The following is a 27859-nucleotide window of genomic DNA, read 5'->3' on the forward strand; positions in this document are numbered from 1 at the left end:
GACAAATGAAGCAAAGGCCGCTAATTTAGCATTTTGCCCCAAATGGGTGTTTTTTTAATAACAGAATATTATTGCAGTATTTCAAGCTTGTATTTCACAATGACAGATGCAGCAAAGGCCGCTAATTTAGTATTTTGCCCAAAATGGGTTTTATTTAATAACAGAATATAACAGCAGTATTTCAAGCTTGTATTTCACACTGACAAATGCAGCAAAGGCTGCCAATTTAGTATTTTGACCAAAATGGGTTTTATTTAATAACAGAATATAACAGCAGTATTTCAAGCTTGTATTTCACACTGACAAATGCAGCAAAGGCTGCCAATTTAGTATTTTGCCCAAAATGGGTGTTTTTTTAATAACAGGATATAACAGCAGTATCTAACATTTGTATTTCACAATGACAGATGCAGCAAAAGCTGCTACAGTCCTGATCAAAAGTTTAAGACCACTTGAAAAATGGCAAAAAAAATCACATTTAGCATGGCTGGATCTTAACAAGGTTCCAAGTAGAGCTTCAACATGCAACAAGAAGAGATGGGAGTGAGACAAAACATTTTTTGAGCATTCAATTTAACCACTTAAGGACCACAGGTTTATACCCCCCTAGTGACCAGGCCCTTTTTTACAAATCGGCACTCCACAACTTTAGCGGTTTATTGCTCGGTCATGCAACTTACCACCCAAATTAATTTTACCTCCTTTTCTTCTCACTAATAGAGCTTTCATTTGGTGGTATTTCATTGCTGCTGACATTTTTACTTTTTTTGTTATTAATCGAAATGTAACGATTTTTTTGCAAAAAAATGACATTTTTCACTTTCAGTTGTAAAATTTTGCAAAAAAAACGACATCCATATATAAATTTTTCGCTAAATTTATTGTTCTACATGTCTTTGATTAAAAAAAAATGTTTGGGTAAAATGTTTGTCACAAGTTAGCGGAAAATTATGATTTATTATTATTTTTTTTTTCTTACAAAGTCTCATATTCCACTAACTTGTGACAAAAAATAAAAACTTCCATGAACTCACTATGCCCATCACGAAATACCTTGGGGTGTCTTCTTTCCAAAATGGGGTCACTTGTGGGGTAGTTATACTGCCCTGGCAATTTAGGGGCCCAAATGTGTGAGAAGAACTTTGCAATCAAAATGTGTAAAAAAGGACCTGTGAAATCTGAAAGGTGCTCTTTGGAATGTGTGCCCCTTTGCCCACCTAGGCGGCAAAAAAGTGACACACATCTGGTATCGCCGTACTCAGGAGAAGTTGGGGAATGTGTTTTGGGGTGTCATTTTACATATACCCATGCTGGGTGAGAGAAATATCTCTGCAAAAGACAACTTTTCCCATTTTTTTATACAAAGTTGGCATTTGACCAAGATATTTATCTCACCCAGCATGGGTATATGTAAAATGACACCCCAAAACACATTCCCCAACTTCTCCTGAGTACGGCGATACCAGATGTGTGACACTTTTTTGCAGCCTAGATGCGCAAAGCGGCCCAAATTCCTTTTAGGAGGGCATTTTTAGACATTTGGATCCCAGACTTCTTCTCACGCTTTCGGGGCCCTAACATGCCAGGGCAGTATAAATACCCCACATGTGACCCCATTTTGGAAAGAAGACACCCTAAGGTATTCCGTGAGGGGCATGGCGATCGGATCCGCAAAACGCATGCGGACGTCTGAATGGAGCCTTACAGGGGGGTGATCAATGACGGAGGTGATCAGGGAGTCTATATGGGTGATCACCCCTCTGTCATTGATCACCCCCCCGTAAGGCTCCATTCAGACGTCCGCATGTGTTTTGCGGATCCGATCCATGTATCCGTGGATCCGTAAAAATCATACGGACGTCTGAATGGAGCCTTACAGGGGGGTGATCAATGACAGGGGGTGATCAGGAAGTCTATATGGGTGATCACCCCTCTGTCATTGATCACCCCCCTGTAAGGCTCCATTCAGACGTCCGTATGTGTTTTGCGGATCCGATCCATGTATCCGTGGATCCGTAAAAATCATACGGACGTCTGAATGGAGCCTTACAGGGGGGTGATCAATGACGGAGGTGATCAGGGAGTCTATATGGGTGATCACTCCTCTGTCATTGATCACCTCCCTGTAAGGCTCCATTCAGACGTCCGCATGTGTTTTGCGGATCCGATCCATGTATCAGTGGATCCGTAAAAATCATACGGACGTCTGAATGGAGCCTTACAGGGGGGTGATCAATGACAGGGGGGTGATCAATGACAGGGAAGTGATCAGGAAGTCTATATGAGTGATCATCCCCTTGTCATTGATCACCCCCCTGTAAGGCTCCATTCAGACGTCCGTATGCGTTTTGCGGATCCGATCCATGTATCCGTGGATCCGTAAAAATCATACGGACCTCTGAATGGAGCCTTACAGGGGGGTGATCAATGACAGGGGGGTGATCAATGACAGGGGGGTGATCAGGGAGTCTATATGGGCTGATCAGTGGTTTATAAAGGGTTAATAAGTGACAGGGGGGGTGTAGTGTAGTGTAGTGTAGTAGTGTTTGGTGCTACTTTAGTGAGCTGCCTGAGTTCTCTGGTGGTCGATCCTAACAAAAGGGACCACCAGAGGACCAGGTAGCAGGTATATTAGACGCTGTTATCAAAACAGCGTCTAATATACCTGTTAGGGGTTAAAAAAATCAGATCTCCAGCCTGCCAGCGAGCGATCGCTGCTGGCAGGCTGGAGATCCACTCGCTTACCTTCCGTTCCTGTGAGCGCGCGCGCCTGCGTGCGTTCACAGGAAATCTCGGCTCACGCGAGATGACGCCTATTGGCGTTAGCGTAGCCTGGGAGATCCGCCGCAATGACGCCTTTCGGCGTTAGCGTGGCGGCAAGCGGTTAATGAAAACAACGAATAAACTGAAACAGGCTGTCACTCACTCTGGGTCGCTTGAATCACTGTCTCTCTGCCTGGCTTGGAGTCTGGACTGTCTACAGTAACCCTGGTTTCACACCTAGGCGTTTCTCAAACGCGCGTTTTTATGCGCGTTTTTTTTAATAGTGAACGCGCGTTTGGGTGATTGACAGCAGTGTTGTCCAAAGAGTCTATGGCCCAAACGCGCGTCAAACGCGCCAAAAAAGGCTCCTGTACTTGTTTGAGCGTCGGGCGTTTTACAGCGCGATCGTACGCGCTGTAAAACGCCCAGGTGAGAACCATTCCCATAGGGAATCATTGGTTTCTCCGTGTTGAGCGTTTTACAGCGCGTAGGAACGCGCTGTAAAACGCTCAGGTCTGAACTTAGGGTTAGTCTGTCTACTAGTACTGATTCAGCGGATCAGCGACAGTGCGGCAGCCATCTTCTGCATCTTCATGCTCCGGCTACTGGCTCCGCACTGCCTTTCTGTCTGCAACAGAATATAACAGCAGTATCTAACGCTTGTATTTCACACTGACAGATGCAGCAAAGGTCGCTAATTTTGCATTTTGCCCAAAATGGGTGTTTTTTTATGGTTCAATCAGTTTTTATTGAAAGAGGATAAAAAGTGTAGAGGTACCATCATATAGGTTGTACACAAATACAAAATACATCCAAAATGATGTCTAGAAGAAGATATCGGAAAGAACCCACATCCAGGCACATAAAAATTGGTGTTTTTTTTTATAACAGAATATTATTGCAGTATTTCAAGCTTGTATTTGACTGTCACAAAAGCACATATGCTGTGCTGGTGCACTGAACTTGCATAAAATGGCCGCCGACGCCTACCTAACTAACAGACGGATAAAAGTTATTTTTCTGTGTCACTGGGCTCAGGGCAGCGCAAAAAATGGTGCACTGCACCCACAAAACAAAATCGCTGTAGATCGCTGAGATAAATAAGCACTTCTGATAAAAGATTGTTTCCTATTCTCTCCCACTGACAGCAGCAGCAACCTCTCCCTACACTAATCAGAGCAGAGTGACGGGCAGCGCTATGTGACTCCAGCTTATATAGAGGCTGGGTCACATGCTGCACTGGCCAATCACAGCCATGCCATTAGTATGGCTTCTAAGGGCACACACGTTAAATGCTTGTTGATTGGCTGCTCTACAGCTCTTCAAAAAGCGCCATTTTTTAATGAAAAGTTCGGGTTTGGGTACGAGGTCCAAAAATCCTAACGTTCAGTGTGAACCCTAACTTTACAGTTCGGGTTCGCTCAACCCTACTTATAACATAAAATGGCTGTACAAGGCGCAACATGGAGTCTGAACCCTCACACTGCCAGATACAACTATAGTCCTTAAAAGGAATTTTGCTATTTCAATCCCTACACTATCTCTCCCTTCTGCTCTCCCTGACTAAGGCTAGGTCTACACGACGACATTTGTTGCGCGACAGATAGGGCGCAACAGTTGTCGCGCGACATTTTGTTGCACTAATGTCGCGCAACAATTTTTATAATGGCAGTCTATGGTGTCGCACTGCAACATGCGACATGTTGCGACTGCGACGCGACAGTCGCAGAAAAATCCATCTTGAATGGATTTTCTGCGACTGTCGCGTCGCAGTCGCAGCATGTCGCAAGTTGCAGTGCGACACCATAGAATGCCATTATAAAAATTGTCGCGCGACATTGGTGCAACAAAATGTCGCGCGACAAATGTCGTCGTGTAGACCTAGCCTAATACTGGGCCGAACATGTGTCATCGGGTGCTATATAACAAACGTGTGGGGAGGAGACTCGAACACCGAGATGTGCCGAGCATCGCTATGCTCTGGCCGAATAGTGTTCGGCAGAGAATGCCCTCCCAACACTAATCTTCACTATTGCTGATACCATTATGTAATATGATTTAAACCAAAGAGCCCATTCCATCTGCGGGCAGGGAGACGTTTTATAACTCCTAAAGCTACATTCAGACGTCAGTGTTTGGTCAGTAATTTCCATCAGTGATTGTGAGCCAAAACCAGGATTGGAGCCTCCACAGAGATAAGGTATAAGGGCTCATGCACACAAACTTATTTTCTTTCCGCTTCCGTTACGTTTTTTTGTGGACAATATGCGGAACCATTCACTTCAAAAACAACGGAAGGTACTCTATGTGCATTGCGTCTCCGTATTTCCATTCCACAAAAAAGTAGTGCATGTCCTATTATTGTCCGCAAATCACAGTCCGAGCCCTTATTCAAGTCAATGGGTTTGTAAAAAATACGGAATGCGCACGGAACACATCCATATGTCATCCGTATTTTGCAGATTCATACTGTAGAAATGCTATGCCCAGCTCATGTGTTTGCTGTTACTGTTTCCGATCCGCAAAAAACGGATCGCATACGGAAATTATACGGATATTTTTTGTGTAATAATTGAAAAGAAGAGGACTTAAATCAGAGAAAAAAGAACCTCAGATACGGAAAAATGGATCTGTGAAAAACAGACCGCAAAACAACAACGGTCGTGTGAATGAGCCCTAAGGGAAAGATCTGCACCTGTTCTGTGTTCAGAGCCGCACCTGGTTTTGGCTCCCAGTCACTGATAGAAATCACTGACCAAACACTGGCCACCAATGAATTTAATACAGGGGAGGGGGGGCCGCACTGGCCACCAATGAATTTGATACAGGGGAGGCCACACTGGCCACCAAGGAATTAAAAGCTGGGGAGGGAGGGGGTCTGCGGCATCACTGCCCGCTGTAAGAGATCGGGTGCTGCCAGGCATCAAGGGGCAGTCATGTACACAGTTCTTAGTATATTCTAACTTGAAGCGTCCCCATCACCATGGGAACGCCTCTGTGTTAGAATATACTGTCGGATCTGAGTTTTCACAAAGTGAAAACTCAGCTCTGAAAAAGCTGTATGCAGACGGATCTGCCGATCCGTCTGTGCTAAAGTAGCCTACGGACACGGATCACGGATGGCAATCTTGTGTGCCTCCGTGTTTTTTCACGGACCCGTTGACTTGAATGGGTCCGTGAACCGTTGTCCGTCAAAAAAATAGGACAGGTCCTATTTTTTGGACGGACAGGAAACACGGATCATGGACGCGCATGACAAACGGTGCATTTTCCGAGTTTTCAACAGACCCATTGAAAGTCAATAGGTCCGCAGAAAATCACGGAAAACGGAACAATGCACATAACGGTCGTGTGCATGAGGCCTCACACTCACACACGGAGCGTGATTCCCGCAATGGACTCGCTCGTGTGAAACAGCCCTTACTCTTTGACACTTTCAAAGCTGTTCCAGAGACTGAGCGCGGATCCGGTATTGTAACTATTGGGTTTATATTGAGAGGGTGGACCTATCCCCTATTATAGATCCAGCTGCTGGTTTGACTTTAGTGGTTACACAGTTTATCTTCATTGTTCGTCCTGCTTTACACTGCAACTTAGCTCCGTAAGGGCATTACTGCTGTACAAGGCCTTACCAACCCCTCCAGATAGCAGCAACACATGGTGACATCTTGGCGGTGTCCCGGGGACCCAGTATAGCATTAAGGGCCACCTTAAACAAGACCACTGCATCAATTTACACTATGTTTTTCTTACAGTGTGGGGATGAGATTTCTTTACACTGTCATCCATTTTGCTTGTACTGTACAGCGCTGCATGAAAATCCACGTTAGCGAATCCGCAGCATTTCAGTCATATGATTCATTACTGCACAGATTCTGCTCAGAAAAGCTGCAAATTAGCCCCATTGAATTACAATGTGTATCTGCTAGGGCCGCAATCACTAGCAGAAATCCTAGTATCAGTTTTGCTGGAAAATTGATGATGGTCTTACTTCAAGAAAAACCTATGTGAACACAGTCTTCGAATTCACCTTTTTCCATTACAATTTAGAAAATAAGGTGTCATTTTATTATAGCCTTTGCGTTTTATTATATAGACGGAGAGAGACAAGAAATGGAAACGACATTCTCCTCGGTTGCAGAGAAAACGCGAGGACATTCTCCTCAGGCGGTCGGTCGCCGACCCGTTAGTAGGTCACGTGTTGACAACGTAAACAATCTACGTCATTAGTAGTGCGCATGCGTTTCTGAGTCTACTGCCCGGCTCCAAGATGGCGGGGACCAGTCTTGTGGCAGGAGATGTGGTTGTGGATGCGTTACCTTATTTTGACCAAGGATATGATGCTGCGGGAGTGCGGGAGGCGGTGAGTGCCGTACACAGCTGTACAGGGCGGAGCGCAGCGTTAGGTGGAAGCTGGAGCAAAATGGCCCTGTCCCGCCACAGGGTCCCACCTGGTGATATGGCTCCATGCTGGTAGCAGGCTAGGCTTTAGTGTGTGGTCCATAAACATTCAGCCAAACCGTCCACCTGCCGGACAGTGCGTTACCTCTGTGAGAAGTGACAGGTGTGAACAGATGTCACTGCTCTGATGGTGTCATGTAATAACTAGGTTGGTGGGGGTCCTACCACTTGGACGTTGAGCCGCGAGCAGTTCCGCAGCCTCCAAAGTGATTAGGTGGCGACACTGCGTACGTGAGCCCTTGTGCTGCTTTCCCAGAGCACAACATAAGGTAGTGACAGGCGCACTGATTGGCACATGCATTTTGTGGCATTTATCAGCTTTTTTGCAGTTTTAATGGCGTTTTTTGTTCAGGACTCATTCATTTCTATGGGTCCACACAAAAAAAGGACCGCACGTGGATGTCATCAGTGTGCTGTTCGCATCTGTGTGTCTGTTCCACAAACACTTAGAGCATGTCCTGTTCTTTTCCGCAAAATGCGGACCACGGACCCATTGAAGTCAACTGGTCCACAAATAAAAAATGGACGCAACACGGATGTCGTCTGTGTTTTGTGGATACGGTCCTGTGCATGCCATGATTATGCGGTCTCCTTCCTCAGAGCGATGCCAATGCTGCAGCTAATAAACCGGAGATTTCACAGAAACTCCGTTCTAGCCAGACACCAGATGGTGCCCGTCAGTGCCTTATACTGCCCTCGGAGTGAAATTGTGAAGGCTCTCAGGCCTGCCATTCTGTTAAAGGGGTATTCCGGTATCACAATATTGATGACCCACACTCAGCAGAGGTGATCAGTATCTGATCGTGACAGCCCTGCGTCCTCTTCAGCGTTTACCTGCATGCCGTCTAGATTGTGGTGGAGGTGCAGGGTAACATGTGAATAGGAAAACTGCATTACCACGAGCGCTGCGGCCCCTTCAAACATCTGATCGGTGGGGTCACTGATCTAATAATGATAATCTATCAATATCAGGAAAACAGAATACCCCTTTAACTGCCTGTGGCAGGGCATATCGGATGTCTGCATCACATTATATACACTGCTCGTTTCCATGGTTACGACCACCCTGCAATCCAGCAGTGGTGGTCGTGCTTATACACTATAGGGAAAAAATGCCAGCAGTGTATAATGTGATGGATAATAACAATACATTAGTAAGTGCCTTGTATTAACTTCCTCTACAGGATAAATGCGACGTACTGAAGTGAGACAACCCCTTTAAGGTTCTGGCACCAAACCGTACTCTAAACGTACCTTCAGCTTTTGTGTGAGTTGCCTGCAGCAGAAAGCGATCTCCCTTGCTGAAATGCGGTCTGGCGCCTGCACATTATAAATGCCGCTGTGGGCGTCGGCTTTGCGGCTTGTGATGCACAAGCACATTGCAGACCTGCTGGAAGAAGAAGAGGAGCGATGACGCCGATGTTCGCCATGCAGATAAATGGGAAAACCAGTTCAGCTCACCACTCGTAGTCCATGTGGTGCATGGATTTGTCTGCTCCAGCAGCAGTAATCAGTCCAAAGAAAGTTTCCAGGCATCTTCCGTAAAATTCCAATCTTTATTTGAATCCATTAATAGCCTAGCAAGGCAGTCTACGCGTTTTGGGCGACTGCAGTGCGTCCTTACTCGTGACAACCCTTTAAAGCAGGCGTTAAAAAAAACAGCCCCACTTTGTTCATGTTCCTTTTATTCCCATTCAGACCTGCACATGATCCTCCGCATTTCCTTCTCTGAGGACAAATTCCTAGATATCTTAAAATTATTAAAAGGGTTTTCCCAAATTTTTATACAGATCACCTCTCCTCTGTAGAGAGTAAAATTATGTTTAAGAGCTGCACCAATGGTCTTAAAGGTGTACTCCAGAATGCATCAGCTCGACCTTGACCTCAGATCAGAACAGCATACAAAATCCAGATGGACGGCAGCGTCTCCATACAAAAAAGCTTCTTTATTCACAGTGGGTCCATGAAAAGCATGTGTGCATACGCACCAGTAACAAAATGCAAATTAGGCTACATGCACACGACTGTGTGCCCCCCATGGCCGTATTGCAGCCCGCATACAGCGGGTCTGCAATACATGGGCACCAGCCATGTGCGTTCTGCATCACGAATCGTGGACCCATTCACTTGAGATGCGTAATGGAGGCACGGATCAAAAACCCCCACGGAAGCACTACGGAGTGCTTCCGTGTTGTTTATGGCCGTGCCTCAGCACCACAAAAAAGTAGCGCATGCACTACTTTTTTGCAGTGTGGACCGTCTGATGCGGATCGCAGACCCAATTCAAGTGAATGGGTCCGCGATCCGCATGCGGCGCACCGCAATCGGGCACGGAGCCCTTACGTTTGTGGGCAGGTAGCCTTATAGAAAGGTGCAGTGCTTTTTATAGCAGACTTGTATCCTCTACGGTGCTGTCCAATATGTGGGTTTGTATATATGGAAAGTCTGGTAATTATTATTTTGTTTTATCTGATCTTATTTTCTCCCATATTTAGGCAGCTGCACTGGTGGAAGAGGAAACCAGACGATATCGCCCAACCAAAAATTACCTGAGTTATTTACCTACTCCAGATTACAGTGCGTTTGAGGTATGCATTTAGGTCAGTGGTCTGTGGATGCTTTGTAACTGTGTTTTAGTAGTGTCCTTCACAAATTGCCCTATTTCCGGACTATAAGACGCACCTAGAATTTGGAGGAGGAAAATAAGAAAAAAATATTCCATCAGACCTCTGAGCAGACCCTTCATGTGAACTGAGATCAGACCTCAGATCAGACCCCCAACCTCCGATGAGCTCCCCATCAGACCCCCCAGCTCCTCACCACACTTAGATCAGACCACCCATTGGCCTCAGATCAGACCTAAAAAAAAATATGTAAACACCTCACTTGCTTTGGACGGTGCTGCCACACTGCACATTCAGGCCTCGCCGCTTCTTGCACCACATCACTTCTTCCGGCCGCACAGCTTCAGGTCATAGTACGCGCCTGCATGCACTACGTCCTGGCGCTGTACGTGGTCAGGACACAGTGCACAGCGTGCCTCATAATGGAAGCGGTCATTAGCATTCGGACTATAAGACGTACTGCCACTTTTTCCTCACTTTTGATCTGGAAAATACGGTACTACATATCTGCTTCCAATGCTGCCATAATGTGTATGGAGCCAAATGGTAGCTGGTTTCCATAGTTGAACAACTGGCGATATAACAGATCGCTAGTTTTCCTTTGCACTTGTTTTAATGTTACCTACAGTGTGTGTAGGAAGGGGAATATTGGATGAGTCTTTAACCACTTGCCGCCGCACTAACGCCGAAAGGCGTCATTGCGGCGGCTCTCCCAGGCTACGCTAACAGGCGTCATCTCGCGCGAGCCGAGATTTCCTGTGAACGCGCGCCTCACAGGAACGGAAGGTAAGCGAGTGGATCTCCAGCCTGCCAGCGGCGATCGCTCGCTGGCAGGCTGGAGATGTGATTTTTTTAACCCCTAACAGGTATATTAGACTCTGTTTTGATAACAGCGTCTAATATACCTGCTACCTGGTCCTCTGGTGGTCCCTTTTGTTAGGATCGACCACCAGAGGACACAGGCAGCTCAGTAAAGTAGCACCAAACACCACTACACTACACTACACCCCCCCCCCTGTCACTTATTAACCCTTTATAAACCACTGATCAGCCCATATAGACTCCCTGATCACCCCTCTGTCATTGATCACCCCTCTGTCATTGATCACCCCCCTGTCATTGATCACCCCCCTGTAAGGCTCCATTCAGAGGTCCGTATGATTTTTACGGATCCACGGATACATGGATCGGATCCGCAAAACGCATACGGATGTCTGAATGGAGCCTTACAGGGGGGTGATCAATAACAGGGGGGTGATCACCCCATATACACTCCCTGATCACCCCCTGTCATTGATCACCCCCCTGTAAGGCTCCATTCAGATGTCCGTATGTGTTTTACGGATCCACGCATCTATGGATAGGATCCGCAAAACACATACGGACGTCTGAATGGAGCCTTACAGGGGGGTGATCAGTGACAGGGGGGTGATCACCCCATATAGACTTCCTGATCACCCCTCTGTCATTGATCACCCCCCTGTCATTGATCACCCCCCTGTAAGGGTCCATTCAGACGCCCGTATGTGTTTTACGGATCCACGCCTCCATGGATCGGATCCGCAAAACGCATACGGACGTCTGAATGGAGCCTTACAGGGGGGTGATCAGGGAGTCTATATGGGATGATTACCCCCCTGTAAGGCTCCATTCAGACGTCTGCATGTGTTGTACGGATTCACGCATCCATGGATCGGATCCGCAAAACACATACGGACGTCTGAATGGAGCCTTACAGGGGGGTGATCAGTGACAGTGGGGTGATCACCTCATATACACTCCCTGATCACCCCCCTGTCATTGATCACCCCCCTGTCATTGATTACCCCCATGTAAGGCTCCATTCAGACGTCCGTATGTGTTTTGCGGTTCCGATCTATGTATCCGTGGATCCGTAAAAAACATATGGACGTCTGAATGGAGCCTTTCAGAGGGGTGATCAGTGACAGAGGGGTGATCAGTGACAGAGGGGTGATCACCCCATATACACTCCCTGATCACCCCCCTGTCATTGATCGCCCCCCTGTAAGGCTCCATTCAGAATTTTTTTTTTGGCCCAAGTTAGCGGAAATATATATATATATATATATATATATATATATATTTTTTTTTATTTTTTTTTTCTTACAAAGTCTCATATTCCACTAACTTGTGTCAAAAAATAAAATCTCACATGAACTCGCCATACCCCTCACGGAATCCAAATGCGTAACATTTTTAGACATTTATATTCCAGACTTCTTCTCACGCTTTAGGGCCCCTAAAAAGCCAGGGCAGTATAAATACCCCACATGTGACCCCATTTCGGAAAGAAGACACCCCAAGGTATTCCGTGAGGGGCATTTTGAGTCCATGAAAGATTGAAATTTTTGTCCTAAGTTAGCGGAAAGTGAGACTTTGTGAGAAAAAAATCAAAAAAAAAAAAATCAATGTCCGCTAACTTATGCAAAAAAAAAAAAAATTCTATGAACTCGCCAGGCCCCTCATTGAATACCTTGGGGTGTCTTCTTTTCAAAATGGGGTCCCATGTGGGGTATTTATACTGCCCTGGCATTTTAGGGGCCTGAAACCGTGAGAAGAAGTCTGGGATCCAAATGTCTAAAAATGCCCCCCTAAAAGGAATTTGGGCCCCTTTGCGCATCTAGGCTGCAAAAAAGTGTCACACATCTGGTATCGCCGTACTCGGGAGAAGTTGGGCAATGTGTTTTGGGGTGTCATTTTACATATACCCATGCTGGGTGAGATAAATATCTTGGTCAAATGCCAACTTTGTATAAAAGAAAATGGGAAAAGTTGTCTTTTGCAGAGATATTTCTCTCACCCAGCATGGGTATATGTAAAATGACACCCCAAAACACATTCCCCAACTTCTCCTGAGTACGGCGATACCAGATGTGTGTCACTTTTTTGCCGCCTAGGTGGGCAAAGGGGCACACATTCCAAAGAGCACCTTTTGGATTTCACAGGTAATTTTTTACACATTTTGATTTCAAACTACTTACCACACATTAGGGCCCCTAGAATGCCAGGGCAGTATAACTACGCCACAAGTGACCCCATTTTGGAAAGAAGACACCCCAAGGTATTCCGTGAGGGGCATGGCGAGTTCCTATAATTTTTTATTTTTTGTCACAAGTTAGCGGAAAATGATGATTTTTTTATTTTTATTTTTTTCTTACAAAGTCTCATATTCCACTAACTTGCGACAAAAAATAAAAAATTCCAGGAACTCGCCATGCCCCTCACGGAATACCTTGGGGTGTCTTCTTTCCAAAATGGGGTCACTTGTGGGGTAGTTATACTGCCCTGGCAATTTAGGGACCCTAATGTGTGCGAAGTAGTTTGAAATCAAAATCTGTAAAAAATGGCCGGTGAAATCCTAAAGGTGCTCTTTGGAATGTGGGCCCCTTTGCCCACCTAGGCTGCAAAAAAGTGTCACACATCTGGTATCGCCGTACTCAGGAGAAGTTGGGCAATGTGTTTTGGGGTGTCATTTTACATATACCCATGCTGGGTGAGATAAATATCTTGGTCAAATGCCAACTTTGTATAAAAAAATGGGAAAAGTTGTCTTTTGCCAAGATATTTCTCTCACCCAGCATGGGTATATGTAAAATGACACCCCAAAACACATTCCCCAACTTCTCCTGAGTACGGCGATACCAGATGTGTGTCACTTTTTTGCCGCCTAGGTGGGCAAAGGGGCACACATTCCAAAGAGCACCTTTCGGATTTCACAGGCCATTTTTTACACATTTTGATTTCAAACTACTAACCACACATTAGGGGCCCTAGAATGCCAGGGCAGTATAACTACCCCACAAGTGACCCCATTTTGGAAAGAAGACACCCCAAGGTATTCCGTGAGGGGCATGGCGAGTTCCTGGAATTTTTTATTTTTTGTCACAAGTTAGTGGAATATGAGACTTTGTAAGAAAAAATAAAAATAAATAAATAAATCATAATTTTCCGCTAACTTGTGACAAAAAATAAAAAGTTCTATGAACTCACTATGCCCATCAGCGAATACCCTAGGGTGTCTACTTTCCGAAATGGGGTCATTTGTGGGGTGTTTGTACTGTCTGGGCATTGTAGAACCTCAGGAAACATGACAGGTGCTCAGAAAGTCAGAGCTGCTTCAAAAAGCGGAAATTCACATTTTTGTACCATAGTTTGTAAACGCTATAACTTTTACCCAAACCATTTTTTTTTTTTTACCCAAACATTTTTTTTTTATCAAAGACATGTAGAACAATAAATTTAGCGAAAAATTTATATATGGATGTCGTTTTTTTTGCAAAATTTTACAACTGAAAGTGAAAAATGTCATTTTTTTGCAAAAAAATCATTAAATTTCGATTAATAACAAAAAAAGTAAAAATGTCAGCAGCAATGAAATACCACCAAATGAAAGCTCTATTAGTGAGAAGAAAAGGAGGTAAAATTAATTTGGGTGGTAAGTTGCATGACCGAGCAATAAACCACTAAAGTTGTGGAGTGCCGATTTGAAAAAAGGGCCTGGTCACTAGGGGGGTATAAACCTGTGGTTAAAGGGAATCTGTCACCATCATTTTATTTATGCCAATTAAAACTAGGTGACACACACCCTTTTTTCTAATCTGTTTTTATTTTCTGTAGGTAGTTATGATTATAGGGGCTGCCATCTTGCCTTATCTGTTCTTAAGAACATGTCCGCAGTGTTTTGCGGATCTGCAAATTGCTAATCCGCCAAACACAGCCCCGGTACCCCAGTAGAAATGCCTATTCTTGTCCTCAGCTGTGGCCAGGAATAGGACATGTTCTATTTTTTTGCGGGGGCGCAGATCGGAAGTTGGGGGCCGCGGACCAGAAATGTGGATGCGGACAGCACACTGTGTGCTGTCCGCTTCTATTGCATCCCCATTTAAAATGAATGGGTCCGCACCCGTTCCGCATAATTGTGGAATAGATCCGGACCCAAAGTGCGGACGTGTGAATGGACCCTAAAAGTATTGAGAGATACTTTACAGCAGCCACCATGGGCCTTAAGCTGCATTTACTCAAGACAATAATTATCCACATTATCTGGAATGCTCATATAAATGTGCCGCCGATCACCCGATGAATGAGCGAAATACTTCTTCATCAGGTGATCCTGTCGTTCATGTAGGCACCACCGATCATACACTGCTCAAAAAAATAAAGGGAACACAAAAATAACACATCCTAGATCTGAATTCATTAAATATTCTTCTGAAATACTTTGTTCTTTACATAGTTGAATGTGCTGACAACAAAATCACACAAAAAAAAAAAAAAAATGGAAATTACATTTTTCAACCCATGAAGGTCTGGATTTTGAGTCACACTCAAAATTAAAGTGGAAAAACACACTACAGGCTGATCCAACTTTGATGTAATGTCCTTTAAAACAAGTGAAAATGAGGCTCAGTAGTGTGTGTGGCCTCCACGTGCCTGTATGACCTCCCTACAACGCCTGTGCATGCTCCTGATGAGGTGGCGGACGGTCTCCTGAGGGATCTCCTCCCAGACCTGGACTAAAGCATCTTCCAACTCCTGGACAGTCTGTGGTGCAACGTGACGTTGGTGAATAGAGCGAGACATGATGTCCCAGATGTGCTCAATTGGATTCAGGTCTGGGGAACGGGCGGGCCAGTCCATAGCATCAATGCCTTCGTCTTGCAGGAACTGCTGACACACTCCAGCCACATGAGGTCTAGCATTGTCTTGCATTAGGAGGAACCCAGGGCCAACCGCACGAGCATATGGTCTCACAAGGGGTCTGAGGATCTCATCTCGGTACCTAATGGCAGTCAGGCTACCTCTGGCGAGCACATGGAGGGCTGTGCGGCCCTCCAAAGAAATGCCACCCCACACCATTACTGACCCAATGCCAAACCGGTCATGCTGGAGGATGTTGCAGGCAGCAGAACGTTCTCCACAGCGTCTCCAGACTCTGTCACGTCTGTCATGTGCTCAGTGTGAACCTGCTTTTATCTGTGAAGAGCACAGGGCACCAGTGGCGAATTTGCCAATCTTGGTGTTCTCTGGCAAATGCCAAACGTCCTGCACGGTGTTGGGCTGTAAGCACAACCCCCACCTGTGGACGTCGGGCCCTTATATCACCCTCATGGAGTCTGTTTCTGACCGTTTGAGCAGACACATGCACATTTGTGGCCTGCTGGAGGTCATTTTGCAGGGCTCTGGCAGTGCTCCTCCTGTTCCTCCTTGCACAAAGGTGGAGGTAGCGGTCCTGATGCTGGGTTGTTGCCCTCCTACGGCCGCCTCCACGTCTCCTGATGTTCTGGCCTGTCTCCTAGTAGCGCCTCCATGCTCCGGACACTACGCTGACAGACACAGCAAACCTTCTTGCCACAGCTCGCATTGATGTGCCATCCTGGATAAGCTGCACTACCTGAGCCACTTGTGTGGGTTCTAGACTCCGTCTCATGCTACCACTAGAGTGAAACCACCGCCAGCATTCAAAAGTGACCAAAACATCAGCCAGGAAGCATAGGAACTGAGAAGTGGTCTGTGGTCACCACCTGCAGAACCACTCCGTTATTGGGGGTGTCTTGCTAATTGCCTATAATTTCCACCTGTTGTCTATTCCATTTGCACAACAGCATGTGAGATTGATTGTCACTCAGTGTTGCTTCCTAAGTGGACAGTTTGATTTCATAGAAGTGTGATTGACTTGGAGTTACATTGTGTTGTTTAAGTGTTCCCTTTATTGAGCAGTGTAGTTTCTGGGCAGCAGATCGTGTGGACGAGGGATCGCTATAGCGATTGACCTGTGCAGAGGTCATTATGCAGGGAGGAAGTAGATTAGCTGTGACCACCACCTATCTTGTGTTATCTATATAAAGGTGATATCTTACATTGTAATCCAGCCTGTGATGTTAATCAGATCACTGCTGATCTGGATCTTAACAGGACAGAAAGTCTCCACCATATTAGGTTTAGTGACCAGTGCAAAAACTTTCACCAGGTGTCTGTACTATGGGCCCCAGTCGTACTCCCTTATGTCACCCACATTAAGTTCAATTTCATAGACTGCAAACCTGATTCTCCCAAGTGACTATGTACCCATTTGCCATTACATCTCATAGGCTATGGTAAGCCAATGCACTAGTGATGGCTAACCTCCTGCCCTCCAGCTGTGGTGAAACTATGACCCCCAGCATGCTCCATCCATGCTACTCTGTCATGGGAGAGGGGGATGAATTCCTGGATAACCTCACTCAGGGAAGAGGTGCTATTACCTGTAAGTGACAGCTGCTTGCTTCGACTGTATATTGATATAACTACATGGGAAGGTTTTATTTACGTAAAAAAATGTAGTTTTATCTGACTCGTTGGGGTTGTTTTTATTCACATTTTATTCAGGATATAGGATTTCATTTTTACCAGGTGGAAAGCAAGGAGGGGTTACGGTTACGTGTCTACCCTTTCATTTCAGTATTGCAGCAAATCTGGATGTTGGTTGCGATATCTGGTATTTAATGATTTTTTTTTTTTTTCTTTCTTTCTAGACAGAAATAATGAGGAATGAGTTTGAGCGACTATCTGCTCGCCAGCCTCTTGAACTTCTCAGCATGAAGAGGTGAGTCCCGGGTGTTTTTGTTTCACGCTTTGCATGAATCTTGCTTTTTTTTTTTTTTTTTTTTTTTTTTTACAATTTTTTTTTTTTTTTTCCTTTTCATGTCACTCACTGTATGTATTTGCAAAAAAAAGTATATAAATCTGCAGTTTTCCCACTGGCCACCAGGCTTAATAATAAGTCTTGATTTCCTGTTCTGAGCAGGTAACGCAGCCGTAGAGAAGAGCCCTGTTTGCAGTGGTTGGGCTCTGATCTTCGGCAGCGTGTGACTTCAGTCTGAGTGAGACACTGTCCTTTTGGAAGGTATGGTACAGCGTGTTCTCGCTAGATCATACTGCATCAAGAGGCTGTGTAATGGAGATCGTCACAGCGGGAAGAAACCTCCCCTAGCAAAGAAGAGAAGCAACGATCTACTCCTCTGTGGCTAGTCCCTTTTAGATTGACGTCTGGTGCCAGAAATCTCTAGGGGCATTACTGCAGAAAGCAGGGGGTGCATATTCATAAGTGAAAGTATGCCATGCTCAGGAAAGAATGGCCAACAAAAATATACAGCGATCTTACTTTTTGGGTTGGTAACAGGTCCTCTTTAAGCTTTACTAACCGGTCGCAAACAGAAACACAACATTTTTTATCATTAATGTAATGTGTTTTAACAGTATACACATGGGCAAAGTGTGTACCCTATGCATTCCGTATGTTTTGCTGACCCATTGACTTGAATGGAGCCATGGATCGTTATTTGCGGGCAATAATAGGACAAGTTCTATCTTTCAGCAGAACGGAAATACGGAAACGGAATGCATACGGGGTACCTTCCGTTTTTTGCAGAACCATTGAAATGAATGGTTCTGCATACAGACCGCAAACGGGATCCACAAAAACGGAACCGAAACTGAAAAAATTAAATGTTTGTGTGCAAGATGCCTTAGAAAACTAACCTGTACTTGATAAAATGGCCCAGTTGGCCAATTACAAAATGGAAGCTGAGTTCTGATTGCTGTGGCAACGAGACACAGTGGGTCAGTGGTTAGCGCCGTTGCTTTGCAGTGCTGGGGATCTGGTGTAAAATTTGACCAAGGGCAACAACCGCATGGAGTTTGTATGTTCTTCCCATATTTGCCTGGGTTTTCCTGGGTGCAGTTTCCTCCCACACTCCAAAAACATACAGATGGATTAAATGTGAACTTAGATTGTGATACTCAAAGGAGAAGACCATCTCAAATGTTAACATTATATAAAATGAATTAAATAATGAGTTTTCTTTGTGGCAGTTTTTAATTTATGATTTCATTTGCTTCTTCCTTCCCACTGTTCATGGACAAATTAGCAAGTTATTTGGGTTATTGAATTTTGGGTGGAAATGTACATTATAGGACTTCTGTTGTATAGATTGAGGCTCTCTTGTTCTTGTGTATAATTGTTTTTCATGGAGTTTTGTTGTCTCTTTCAGATATGAATTGCCTGCTCCTTCTTCTGGCCAGAGGAATGATATAACTGCATGGCAGGAGTGTGTTAACAATTCGATGGCTCAGCTGGAGCATCAGGCTGTTCGTATAGAGAATCTGGAAATCATGTCTCAGCATGGCTGTAATGCCTGGAGAGTCTATAATGAGTAAGCTGAACTTCAAATGGCAAAATGGTGACTGTGAATGTAGCAATGGAGGATATTTTCAACTGATGCTCAATTACACCCCCGCTTTTTCTCTTTTAGAAATCTGGTTCGTATGATTGAATCGGCACAAAAGGATTTGCAGAAGTTAAGGTATGTACATTATTATCACCAAAATAAGACAGTTTCCTGCCAGTATCTGCTGAGGTTATGCACTGAGATAGTCAAACAAAAAAGTAGAGCACCGGCAGTCAGAGCAGGGGACCTGCATGTAAACATAAATTATGCATATTAAACTATTCGAAATTAGTGCTGATGGTTAAAGGGGTTCTGCAGTTTTTTTTTAACTGATAATCTATCCTCTGGATAGATCATCAGCATCTGATCGGCAGGGTTCCGACACCTGGGACCCTTGCTGATCAGCTGTTTGAGAAAGCAGCGACGCTGGCAGTAGCACCGCGGCTGTCTCACTGTTTACCGCAGGCCCAGTGACGTCACGACTTGAATTAACTGGCCTGGGCGCTGCTAAGCTCTGTTCACTTGAATGGAGCTTAGCCTCCCCCAGGCCATTGATACTAGTCGTGATGTCACTGACCCTGCGGTAAACAGAGAGAAGGCCGCGGCGCTACTGCAGAAAAAAACTGCAGAACGCCTTTAATAATACTTATTACTAGCTGTATGTATGTGCTGTTACCAGCTCATGTGCAGCTAGTAATATAAATTGATCAAACCCTTAAACATTACATATTTAAATTTATTGCTGATTTCTCCTATAACTAGGGCTGACATAGTGTCCCCATTTACAGATTAAATATTGCCCTCAGAAAAGTTGTACATGGCTTTACAGCCTCACTGCAGATCTGATCTGGGTTTGCCACGACCCTGCAGCTTGCACAGACACCCAGACCCTTGCGACCACATGACCGCGGGGACTGGAGCTGGGAGCGGCATTGCCGCTTCTTGATCTCTATACATAGCAATATGTATAGATCAATGGGGAAGGCAGAGATGGTGAATAACCGCCCCTGCCTTCTCTTTGGGGTGCCCTGCTGTCATTGACAGTGGCCTCTGTGCTCTCACTGCCTGGAAGTATATTCATCAAGCGGTCGGCAAGAGGTAAAAGGTTAGGGGTATCTTTGCACAATATTGTCTTGTTCTTTTGCTTTCTAAATGCAAAATTATGCAAGTTTCTAAATAGTATACATTTTTTTTTCTTTTCTACTAAACACAATCAATTTGCTGCTTTAGGCCCCATGCACACGGCCGTGTTTCACAGCCGTGTGCGGGCCGTGGAACCGCGGCCTGGATCCCTCCTGAGAGCAGGAGCGCACGGCGTCACTGGTTGCTATGACGCCGTGCGCTCCCTGCTGCCGCCGCAATACAGTAATACACTGGTATGATCTATACCAGTGTATTACTGTACTGTGCCGGCAGCAGGGAGCGCACGGCGTCATAGCAACCAGTGACGCCGTGCGCTCCTGCTCTCAGGAGGGATCCAGGCCGCGGTTCCACGGCCCGCACACGCCTGTGAAACACGGCCGTGTGCATGGGGCCTTAGAGTCAGTGTAACTGTTTCTTATAGCTGACTGTCCTGCTGCTTCTGACATACATGTGACAAGCACTGCTCCTGTCTGTCAGGTTTTTGCTTCCCCCTCCCTTTTCTTGGTGCTTGTGATACCAAGAGGGAGGGAGTGTGACAGATTAGTATGGAGATAAAGAGGTACACCCAAGACTGCAGGTAGGACTGTATATACTATTATCATAGTGTTAATAAGTCTGCAGGAGGAATGGATGGAGATCTCCCAGGCTGTCTGTGTACAGAGGGAGGAAGGCAACCAGGGCAGACTCTGCAGGTAGAGGAAGGGGGAAATCAGACTCCTCTGCATCATTGTCTTTCAGCACAAGATTGAGGGAATAATCATGAGTTGTAGAAGTGGAAAATCAGTTCAGTATTGACAGTGTACTGATACATGGGAGCTAGGGGAACATTTTGGACACACAGACCTCGATCAAGCAAGTATTACCTGGAGGGATACGTTCACATAGGAAAAATGTGAGACTTGGAGCATGTTGCAAACTAAATACCAAGAGGCCTTAAAATGAATGAAGGAAATCTAGTGCCGGAAATTGTTCCAATGGGGTAACGTAGCAGACCTGACCTGTCACTCCAAGTAGTGCATGTACACAATGGCCACCTACAGATAACTTGTTTGTCACAACTTACTTTGCCTCTCAGTTAAAGACTTTTTTTTATTTTATTTTTTTCCCCTTGTATAAAGTCCTTTTCCGATATTGTTGGTGGTCTTTAATATTTGTACCCTAGGCTACAAATAGGGTTGTTCGACACAATAAAATTTCCATGGAAGCAGCCAGCCGGCTTACAAAACAGAGGTGGAACTCGCCTGCTAAAGGTCCCTCCGTTGCACTGCAGTTCCGGTCCCATGTTGAACCAGAAGCGGTGTCATGTTCATTGTTAACATAACCGCTCAGACAGTCACTAGTGAATGAACAGCATGCTAACACTGGGGCTAGTCACGTGCACACTGGACATGATGTCCTCACTTGTAGTCCCTTTAATATCTCACGTAGGGAAAGGCAGCCTAATGTACGTTTTGATGCCATTCAGACATAGATGCTGCCAGCTAATGAGTGGCAGGATTATATGTCAAGTGTGGTCTTGTAACACGCATTTGATGACATAAGAACTGGAAGTCAAAACTAGTATAGGTGAAAGTACCAACCAGTGAGATTTCGGTTTTTGGGCTCTTGGTACGGATGCATCATGTGGTTCAGAGATGCTTGCCTTGAGAGGAAGTTTTTGAATGACTGATTGTGTCAGTAAAGAATTCTTCTGCTCTCCCTTCTATCACTACTTGCATCATTCATTTTTATCTCCGTCTTGTTCAGAAAACGTATTCAGGACTTGAATTGGCAGAGGAAAAACTCGCAGCTTACATCTGGGGCCAAACTGAGAGAAATGGAGTCAACGTAAGTTATTTTGTCCATGGGTTTTTAAGTGTGTTACTGTGAAAATGATGGATGTCTTCAATATTCCAGTAAATACACTAAAGCATCACAGTGCTCCATGTGGACTGTCTGATGATGGATTTAGCATAGTGTGAACAGATGCAATACTGGAAGTGTAGTGTCCTGACAGCTTCTCATTTGATGGAAATGCAGACAGATGTTTACCTACGGTCTCTTTCAGCTAAGCGCTCCAGGCCACGTAAAGCCCTCTAATCTGATTTTAGACTTTTATTTTATTTTTTATTCTTATTTCTCATTCTACAACTGACTTTTTAGACGGCATACTTTTCAACTTTTCATAAGCGACATTATACGTTTAAACAAAACATTTAGTTTAAGTGGAAGGTTTCTGATAATAGCTTCCAGAAGTAAGGGGATTATGTTCTCTGCTGATGCAAATCCCAGGTTACAATGTCGTGCTTACGTATTTTTGCTTTTCTTTAGGTGGGTATCTCTTGTGAGTAAGAACTATGAAATTGAACGTGCAATTGTGCAGCTGGAGAATGAGATCAATCAGCTGAAGCAAATGGATGGCGAGAACAAAGAAAATATTGAGAATTATTAAGTTTGTGGACGACTGATTCCTTTCCGCTTCACCCATTCCTCCAGTTCTCCAAAAATATATAATCCCATTGTAGATTAATGACTGCATCTCAGTGTGCGTATGTCTGTGCTACAGCTCTGTGTAAGTCAACCAATTTCGCCCAGTCTTTCTAGTGATGGTCAACCTTACAAACTCCTGAAAATGTCCATCTTTGGAGTTGTTGCAATAGTGCTGTTTGTAGCTCAGCATCAACAGGACACAATAATTGCTTTTTTTTTTTTTTTTTTTTGTTAGAAAACTTGAATAAAATTATTTTGCTTTGTGTAATATGGTTCCCATTAATTTCTCAAATGTTCTCCGTTGGAAATGCTTTTTGGTTCTGTAAAACCTTGCATATTTCCATTCTCCCTGAGCCTCTGTAACTGGGTCAAGTGACCTATAAGGTACACATTTTAAGGCTATGCCAGTTCTTTGACAAAACCTAGTTTGCAGCGGATTTCCCACATGATATAATTTCAGTGTAAAAAATAAATAAAAAATAATACAATCTGCCACAGATTTTAATATGAATCCAGGTAAAATCTTCATGATTTACTTGTGATTTTAAAATCCACACTGTAGGTCACTTTCCCTGTGTTTTTATTTTTTTATTTTTATTTTTTTTAAATTTTTTTCCTTCTGCAGTGTGAAGGAGATTTAGTAAAATCTCGTCCACTTTGCGGCTACTTTAAATGCTATGGATTTTCTGCACACAATTTTGTGGCGGAAAATCCACAGCTTATTTGCACAATAGGAGAATACTCTTATGGGCATGCTGCTAATTTAAAAACGTGCAGCATACGCTGAAATCCATGCACATTTTCTCTGCCACATTTCAATGAGGCTTTGTTAACCCTACACCTCTCTTTTCAACTCCTGTGGGACTGCTTGCACTCGGTTATCTCTGGCAGCACCATAGAGTTGATCAAAACAAGTTGATTGACGTATGAATGAGGCAATAAAGGGGTTGTCCCATGACAACAATGTATCTGCTATTCACGGGTTAGTGTCACTATATGTGGTAATAACTTTGGAATGCTTTTACTTATCCAAGCCATTCTGAGATTTTCTTGTGACACATTGTACTTCATGACAGTCATAAATTTGAGTCAAAATATTTCCCCTTTTATTTATGGGAAAAATCCCAAATTTGTCAAAAATTTCGAAAAATTCGCAATTTTCAAAATTTCTATTTCTCTGCTTTTAAAACAGTGATACCTCATAAAATAATTATTACTTAACATTCCCCATATGTTTACTTTATGTTGGCATCATTTTGTAAGTGTTATTTTTTTAGGATGTTAGAAGGCTTAGAAGCAATTTTTCAAATTTTACAAAATATTTCACAAACCATTTTTTTGAGCACCAATTCAGTTATAAAGTGATTTTGAGGGGCTTAGGTAACGGAAACCACCCATAAATGACCCCATTTTAGAAACTGCATCCCTCAAATTATTCAAAAATGATGTTACAAACTTTAACGCTTGAGGTGTTTCACAAGAATTAAAGGAAAAATGGAGGTAAAAATTTGTTAAATTTTTTTGTTTTCTTGAAACACAACAAGGTTTAACGGCAAAATAAACCTCAATATATATTACTCAGATTCTGCAGTTTACAGAAATACCCCATATGTGGCGGTAAACTGCTCTATTGGCACGTGGCAGTGGTCAGAAAGAAAGGAGCACTATATGGATCTTGAAAGCAGATTTCGCTAGAATGCTTTTTAGGCACCATTTTGTATTTGAAGAGACCCTGATGTACCCCTACAGTGGAAATCCTCAAAAAGTAACTCCATTTTGGAAAATGCACCCCATGAAGAATATATTAAGGGGGGTACTGAGCACTTTGACCCCCAAAGCGTTTTACGGAATAAAAGGGGTAACAGGTGAAAAAGCACGCCCTAATTTGTTACCCATTTTCTCCTGAATACGGCAACACCCTACGTCTGGTGGTGAACTGCTGTGGGGGCACATGGCAGGACTCAAAAAAGAAGCAGCGCCATATGGCTTTTGCAACACAGATTTTGATGGATAGGTTTATGGGTGACATTGGTTTTTGTCTTGTGGGGCAAATTTTTTGCGGGATGAGTTGGGAGCTCATTTTTTGCGGGATGAGGTGACTGACTGGTACCATTTTGTGGTACAGAAGACATTTTGATCGCTTGGTATTAAAAAAAAAAATTGTGAGGCAGGTGAGAAAAGGTTGTTACGGACGCGGCAATACCTAATATGTCTATTTTTGTTTTACACAGTGAAATCATTTTTAAACAGAATAAAATCTTGTTTTTGTGTTGCCATTTTCTGAGAGCACTTTTTATCTTATTTTTTTGGTGGGGGGCGATTGTCTTTGGTAGGGGTTCATTTTTTGCGGGATGAGATGACTGGTACCATTTTGGAGTACATAAGACTTTTTGATCGCTTGGTATTAAACTTTGTGATGTAAGGTGACCAAAAAAATGGCTTTTCCATTACTCCCCATGACAGCACCTGTGAGAGATCCTCCCCCTTCCGGACAGGAAACAGGAACTTCCCAGATCTTTAAAGGGATCCTCCTCTCTCCACTCATCAGTTTCTTCCTGTTTCCTGTCCATAGGACAGGTGTAGGGATCTTTCCCGGATCAAATTTTCTGCAGGACCTCTAGGGTTGAATTATATACCTAGTGGAGAATATCTGATGCATAAGACTCCACTAGGAGCCGCTGTGAGCCAGGGTTGTCACCTTTTGATGCCATGGGGGGGTGGGGGGGATTCCTGTTGGCTTCCTCATGTCCCTTCTGCCTGCGGCTGGGCATTTGTTCCAGGGGGATTGTCCTCTCCCTGCACTTCGGAGCAGCACGTACTAGCTGTTTCTGGCATGCGGGGAGCTGGTGCCCAGGATGTGACGCGTGCATTCCACGCTGGTGCAAGGAAGGGGAGGAGCCAGAAACATAGCAGGTGGTGCGCGCCCTTCGAAAGGAGATGCCGGCCATCATGGAAGGGAGCAGCAGCAGTTAGGCAGGTTGCTGTATGGTGACCACTACCCTTCCACATTCCCCCTGTAATTCCACTGATGATGATGCAGGCAGAGGGGGATGGACCGCAGCACTCCAAATCTGGCATGGTACTCCTGGGGGGGTAAGAGGGGTTGTACCCCTCTATCTCCTGGTTAGGAGATTGTTTATTATGTTATTCACTGTGGGCCATGTGTTAATGCTTGTTAAGGAGCCCCCAAGAAAGTTTACCCACAAGAGGCAGAAAGTGTGGGATTTGCAAATAGAAGTTAAGCCTATCGTACCCCAAAACCTGTTTTCAAGCATGTTTGGAAGAGTGGTAGCGGAAGAATCTCCATCTCTCTTTCAGAACATTTAAAACCTGGTCAAAATGGAAGTCCATTCTTCGGAAGTACAGCCTAATGAATCACTTCCTAGCTCCTCTAGGCAGAGGAAAGTTCAGGTTGTAGTATCATACTCTACTGAGTCTGATTGGGAGGAAGACAGCTTGATAGGCCATTGTTTAAAGTAGAGGATACAGATCTTTTTATTAAGAGCAGTAAGGTCTACTATGGAAATGGAAGATGAAAAAGAATCCAGGTCAAAAGAGGATTTAATGTTTAAAAGTCTGAGACCAAAGAAAGCAAGTGTTTTTCCATACAGGACTGTGTTAAGGAATTGGAAAAAAAATAGAGGGGGAACACGCCTGATAGTTTTTTTCCTAGATCAGGTAAAAGGAAGTTGGGAGGCATCCACTTTTTCCTTTTAACCTAATATTGTTAAGACTTTCGTGGCTAGGTCACTTAAGGTTTGGTTGGGGGAGTTAGAATCACATATAGCTAGTAAAACCCAGAGAGAACAACTGCTGGAAGCAATCCCTACTATGCTGAAGGCAGTTAATTTAATTTCAGACACATCGGGTGACGCGTTAAGACTGTCAGCCAGAGCAGCGGCTTGTCCAATTCTGCCAGAAGATCCCTATGGTTAAAGGGGTGGAAAGGGGACATTGCATCAAAATCCAAATTAGTTGTTCTTCCTTGTCAGGGTAATTTTCTATCTGGTCCCGCACTGGATGATATATGGGTCAAAGCCTCTGGCAAGAATAAGGCATTTCCAGTGCCATCTTTTTCCAAACAAAGAAAGCCATTTCAATTTAGAGAGAAAGAGGAGGCTAGGGACAATGGAAAAGCTTGGATTGTAGAAGAAATAAATCAAAAGGTCTGTTGTTTAAGTCCAAACCTCAGTCTTGAAAACACATCTCAGCAATGACGCCAGGCCTCAGGTGGGGGTTGCCTCGCAAAATATTACAGCAAATAAGTCCTCACCAAGGAGAGTAAAAATTACAGCTTTATCACAGCGTTCCCTGAAACAAGCAGCTTTATTAAGGGAAATAAAAGACCGAAGGGGCAAAGCAGTCTTAATCTCAGTGCCGGCAGGAGAAAGAGGAAAGTATTTTATTTTTTGACTCTTTTATAAATCACCGTTGATAAATCTGGCTTAAAGTGTAACTGCCGTTCTATTTTTATTTGTGTAATTATACTTTCATTACTGAAATCATACATTTCTATTAGAAAAATAGCTCTAAAGTGGTCCATTTTGAGCCTTAGCAACGCTCCTCTGTTTTCTGTTTACATAACACAGTCCGTGTTAGCAAGTCTCCACTGTTATGTAAACAAGACAGAGGAGCGTTGCTAAGGCTCAAAATGGGCCAGTTTAGAGATATTTTTCTAAAAGAAATGTATGATTTCAGTAAGTAAAATGTACTAAAAAAATGCTCAGCATCATTCCCCCAATACAGTGCACAAATAAAAATAGAGCGGCAGTTACACTTTAAATGAACTTAAAGAGAACTTGTCACCACTCCTGACATGCCTGTTTTAATAGCTACATGCCTTCCCCATGTAATAATTCCAGAGCATCTATTCTCATTGCTCTATGTTGTGTCATTCCTCTGTTATTTCTACTAGAAGTCATGAATGAATTACTAGCAGTCTGCAGTAAGGGTACAGAGGGGTGGTAACAAGTAGGGGTGGTGTCACTGCACAGTCTGGCAATGGCAGCGTGAACATTTGTAGGTACACACCTCCAACTAGTTACCACCCCTCTATACCCTTAGGCCCTTTCACACGAGCGAGATTTCCCCATGGGTGCAATGCGTGAGGTGAACGCATTGCACCCGTACTGAATCTGGACCCATTCATTTCTATGGGGCTGTGCACAT

At 44.2% G+C, this 27859-nt stretch overlaps 1 protein-coding gene across 1 annotated transcript; it reads left to right on the forward strand.

The window, feature by feature from the left end:
• Positions 1–7004: 7004 nt before the first annotated feature.
• BCAS2 (BCAS2 pre-mRNA processing factor) lies at positions 7005–22943 on the forward strand. The gene is made up of 7 exons (XM_044286359.1): positions 7005–7126; positions 9720–9812; positions 17384–17454; positions 18902–19063; positions 19163–19213; positions 21968–22048; positions 22532–22943. The coding sequence occupies exons 1-7, from the start codon at positions 7034–7036 to the stop codon at positions 22650–22652; spliced, it is 672 nt and encodes a 223-aa protein (XP_044142294.1). The 5' UTR covers positions 7005–7033; the 3' UTR covers positions 22653–22943.
• Positions 22944–27859: the final 4916 nt, after the last annotated feature.

This window comes from Bufo gargarizans, chromosome 3, assembly GCF_014858855.1.
Source record: "Bufo gargarizans isolate SCDJY-AF-19 chromosome 3, ASM1485885v1, whole genome shotgun sequence".
Taxonomy (NCBI): Eukaryota; Metazoa; Chordata; class Amphibia; order Anura; family Bufonidae; genus Bufo; species Bufo gargarizans.

Excerpts from the sequence above, each read along its gene's own strand:
- BCAS2 (XM_044286359.1), top strand. The coding sequence starts at position 7,034 with ATGGCGGGGACCAGTCTTGTGGCAGGAGATGTGGTTGTGGATGCGTTA. Across the intron at positions 19,064-19,162 it reads GCCTGGAGAGTCTATAATGA|AAATCTGGTTCGTATGATTG; the intron begins GTAAGCTGAACT and ends TTTCTCTTTTAG. Across the intron at positions 19,214-21,967 it reads AAGGATTTGCAGAAGTTAAG|AAAACGTATTCAGGACTTGA; the intron begins GTATGTACATTA and ends CGTCTTGTTCAG.